The sequence below is a fragment of the Barbatula barbatula genome, assembly GCF_947034865.1.
Source record: "Barbatula barbatula genome assembly, chromosome: 5".
In the NCBI taxonomy this organism is placed as follows: Eukaryota; Metazoa; Chordata; class Actinopteri; order Cypriniformes; family Nemacheilidae; genus Barbatula; species Barbatula barbatula.
The window spans coordinates 1,775,864-1,780,749 of record NC_136769.1 but is presented as its reverse complement, the minus strand read 5'-3'; the positions used below and the strand labels follow the sequence as shown (position 1 = coordinate 1,780,749).

At 37.8% G+C, this 4,886-nt stretch overlaps 1 protein-coding gene across 1 annotated transcript; it reads right to left on the bottom strand.

The window, feature by feature from the left end:
- Nucleotides 1-808: 808 nt before the first annotated feature.
- On the bottom strand, nt 809-3,807 carry LOC306894862 (uncharacterized protein; the record flags this gene model as incomplete). Its single annotated transcript, XM_079457701.1, has 1 exon — nt 809-3,807. One exon carries the CDS (start codon nt 3,805-3,807, stop codon nt 1,417-1,419), a length of 2,391 nt encoding a protein of 796 aa, XP_079313827.1. The 3' UTR covers nt 809-1,416.
- Between the last annotated feature and the right edge of the window lie 1,079 nt (nt 3,808-4,886).

Genomic DNA, 4,886 nt, shown 5'->3' with positions numbered 1-4,886 from the left:
CCTGTGCTATGATCAGCATACTAAGCCATAATCAATTATCATTTATTTACATTTATCAAACATATATACTCACACTTATGGTTTAAGAGCACGGCAGAGCTCAGCATTTAAAAAATTCAGGGTTGTCTAAAAACGCATGATCAACACTTTTTGAAAACTTGAACACCTGCACATACACCACACACACTTTTGTGGACAAATTTAATTAAATATAACTTATCGCATGCAGCAAGGAAGCCTTATCGCATGTAGTCAAGGACGCCAGCTGAACATGAGTTCACTAGGGTGCTCAAACATGAGCTCATTTTTAATAAAAGCCAATGATAAATCATGTTAGTCGGAAGACCCCGGAAAAGTGTCCAAATAAGGGCACATGAGATATTTGTCTATGAAATCCTGATTCTTTATTGGTTGACTTGTGATAACAATGTGCCAACCACGATTAAATACGTATCCTGTTGCCTGGGATCTTTTGGTGGCAGAAACAGGGTTATTGGTTATTAAAAATAAGACATAACAGGAATTTACCCGATTGGTGTAACGGAAGACATCAGTTGCATCAGTTTCGCTATAAATATGGGCTTGAAAACACTGTAACTTTAGATGCTTCGGGAAGATCTCACTTTATTTGATTCGAACAAATAAAGTTTAGTCTTTGACACCTGGACCTTCTTTGTTTGAGCAATTTTTTGAAACTACAAGATCAATTTTCCACAACAGCATATACCCTGAGACTTCAGCTGCCACCTGCTACTTCCTCTATCTTTTGCATGCTCTCGACACTCACACACACATACCATTTCCTCTAGCAAATACATTTAATATCAGCCCTTAGTTCTTGGTTAACTCAGCTCACACACTGGTTACATTTTATCACAGTATTCAAAGTTAATGGTTATTGTAAGCAAGTAATAGAATAGTAAAACACTTCAAAAAGTAATAATGCATATAGAATAATAATGCATGTGGAACATATTAATGAAAGACCCTCATTATGTAAATGCACATTTGTGTTCCGTATTGGTGTACAGTATACACATTTTTTCAATGTCCATGTTCATTTATTAATAAATAACATAAAATGTCATTTTCAGGGAATCCAGTCATTCAGTGCAGTGTATTGCTTTAGATAAAAGTGTTTGCCATATAACATGAACACCTCCTAAGAGAAAATGATTTGATTAAAACTTGAATTAAGTGTTTATGGTTTAAACAACTAGAACTTAAATACAGAACAAAACAAGTTTTAAAGCTTGAACTGATGCATTTCTTTCATACAGTCTCCTGTAAAACATGTATGATGATACAGTACAGATTAAAGACCAATACAACTAGAACAGTAAGTGTTATCTTGTGTTTCTTCAACTGTGAAATGTTTCTCTCCGCTCTGAGTTCTCGTATCCTTCTTGAGGTTACTCATAAATCCTTCCACACTGAAGTCATGCAAAAGACTGATGACCTGCGTGAGGTTTCTCTCCAGTGAATTCTCATGTGTGTCTTAAGGCTTCCTGTTTGTGTAAAACTCTTTCCACACTGTAGACATGCGTGAGGTTTCTCTCCGGTGTGAATTCTCATGTGTTTCTTAAGGTGACTTGAAACTGTAAAAGTCTTTCCACACTGTAGACATACATGAGGTTTCTCTCCAGTGTGAATTCTCATGTGTGTCTTAAGGCTTCCTGTTTCTGTAAAACTCTTTCCACACTGTAGACATGCGTGAGGTTTCTCTCCGGTGTGAATTCTCATGTGTGTCTGAAGGTGACCTGTTTGTGTAAAACTCTTTCCACACTGTAGACATGCGTGAGGTTTCTCTCCAGTGTGAATTCTCATGTGTGTCTTAAAGCTTCCTGTTTGTGTAAAACTCTTTCCACACTGTAGACATGCGTGAGGTTTCTCTCCGGTGTGAATTCTCATGTGTTTCTTAAGGTGACTTGAAACTGTAAAACTCTTTCCACACTGTAGACATGCGTGAGGTTTCTCTCCAGTGTGAATTCTCATGTGTGTCTTAAGGCTTCCTGTTTGTGTAAAACTCTTTCCACACTGTAGACATGCGTGAGGTTTCTCTCCGGTGTGAATTCTCATGTGTTTCTTAAGGTGACTTGAAACTGTAAAACTCTTTCCACACTGTAGACATACATGAGGTTTCTCTCCGGTGTGAATTCTCATGTGTGTCTGAAGGTTTCCTGTTTCTGTAAAACTCTTTCCACACTGTAGACATGCGTGAGGTTTCTCTCCGGTGTGAATTCTCATGTGTTTCTTAAGGTGACTTGAAACTGTAAAACTCTTTCCACACTGTAGACATACATGAGGTTTCTCTCCGGTGTGAATTCTCATGTGTGTCTGAAGGTTTCCTGTTTGTGTAAAACTCTTTCCACACTGTAGACATGCGTGAGGTTTCTCTCCGGTGTGAATTCTCATGTGTGTCTGAAGGTTTCCTGTTTGTGTAAAACTCTTTCCACACTGTAGACATGCGTGAGGTTTCACTCCAGTGTGAATTCTCATGTGTGTATTAAGGCTACTCGTATCTGTAAAAGTCTTTCCACACTGTAGACATGCGTGAGGTTTCTCTCCAGTGTGAATTCTCATGTGTGTCTGAAGGTTTCCTGTTTGTGTAAAACTCTTTCCACACTGTAGACATGCGTGAGGTTTCTCTCCGGTGTGAATTCTCATGTGTGTCTGAAGGTTTCCTGTTTGTGTAAAACTCTTTCCACACTGTAGACATACATGAGGTTTCTCTCCAGTGTGAATTCTCATGTGTGTCTTAAGGTCCCTTGAAACTGTAAAAGTCTTTCCACACTGTAGACATGCCTGAGGTTTCTCTCCAGTGTGAATTCTCATGTGTGTCTTAAGGCTTCCTGTTTGTGTAAAACTCTTTCCACACTGTAGACATACATGAGGTTTCTCTCCAGTGTGAATTCTCATGTGTGTCTTAAGGTTACTCGTATCTGTAAAACTCTTTCCACACTGTAGACATACATGAGGTTTCTCTCCAGTGTGAATTCTCATGTGTGTCTTAAGGCTTCCTGTTTGTGTAAAACTCTTTCCACACTGTAGACATGCGTGAGGTTTCTCTCCAGTGTGAATTCTCATGTGTGTCTTAAGGCGACTCGTATCTGTAAAACTCTTTCCACACTGTAGACATACATGAGGTTTCTCTCCGGTGTGAATTCTCATGTGTGTCTTAAGGTTACTCGTATCTGTAAAACTCTTTCCACACTGTAGACATGCGTGAGGTTTCTCTCCAGTGTGAATTCTCATGTGTGTCTTAAGGCGACTCGTATCTGTAAAACTCTTTCCACACTGTAGACATACATGAGGTTTCTCTCCGGTGTGAATTCTCATGTGTGTCTTAAGGCGACTCGTATCTGTAAAACTCTTTCCACACTGTAGACATGCGTGAGGTTTCTTTCCAGTGTGAATTCTCATGTGTGTCTTTAGGTGACCTGTTTGTGTAAAACTCTTTCCACACTGTAGACATGCGTGAGGTTTCTTTCCAGTGTGAATTCTCATGTGTGTCTTAAGGTGACTCGTATCTGTAAAACTCTTTCCACACTGTAGACATGCGTGAGGTTTCTCTCCAGTGTGAATTCTCATGTGTGTCTTAAGGTGACTCGTATCTGTAAAACTCTTTCCACACTGTAGACATGCGTGAGGTTTCTCTCTGGTGTGAATTCTCATGTGCTGTTTTTCACTCTTTTTGTCTCCTGTTCTCAGAGCTTCTTCCAGTGAAACTTTCTGGAATCTTTGTGCACGTTGATGTTTCTGATCAGCATCTTTTACTTCATCTTGACTGTCCTTATTCTCTTCCATCATATCTGAAGTGAACAAAACTATCTGTTAAACACAGTTTTACAATTGTACAAAACAACATCACAAGACAAGATCACAGTTTCATTTTCAGCGAACACAGTCATTCAGTGCACTGAGTATTGCTTTGGATAAAAGTGTTTGCCATATAAGACGACCACATCCTAAGAGAATATTTTAACTTTATTCTGTTTCAATTACAACATAAAATTCAGTCAGACTACAGTAATGACATTTTCAGCAGAAAAAGCAGAAAAACAGTAAATAATTCATTTTGCAATCCATAGCGGAAATGTATGTTTATTATAATCATTTTTTTACAGAATTATGTGTTTTATAATTAAAATCATTACTGTCATGATATCTCAGTGGTTTGGATTGAATGAATCAAGTATAAGTCAAGAATCAATGCAAAATATTTTCAGGTACAAAATAAAAGTCATCAGATGTGAAATAACACTACATAGTCTTCACTGTATAAATTGAATATAGATCAATCCTTATTAGAGTCACACCAGTCAAGAGCATTGAGTGACGATTTTCTTTGTCTTTTGTTGTTTTATTAACAATAATAACAGACTGTGATTTATAAAGCTGCTGTCACTTTAAGATCAGTACAGCAGAAACGATGCCCCCAAAAATATAGTCGAGTAAAAGAAAGAATAACAACTAAAAACCAACAGACTGTGTCTCATGTAGTCGAGTAAAAGAACAAATGCATGTTTTCTTTTCAATAAGACGATAAAAAACCAACAGACTGATGAAAATGTGAAAAAAGGGTCAAAATGCTGTGCTCTACAAACTCAAAGCAGAACGATGGTCACCTTATAGCCAAACATGTGATTCTATTGAACCTTTACCAGATCACAACCAGATCAAGTTATGATCACTTGATGCAGTTTAGTGATTCACTTTCAGTTCTAATCTTCTGCATTTGTGGTTTATCAGATAAATGAAAGCTTAATAATTCCTCCACTGTCAGAAATAAAGATTTAAAAACAGAAACCAACCTCTGTGTTCTTTAGTCCTCTGAGTTTCTGTTGTGTGTAGTTCTGGATCTCTCGTGTTCTCAAGCTTCTCTT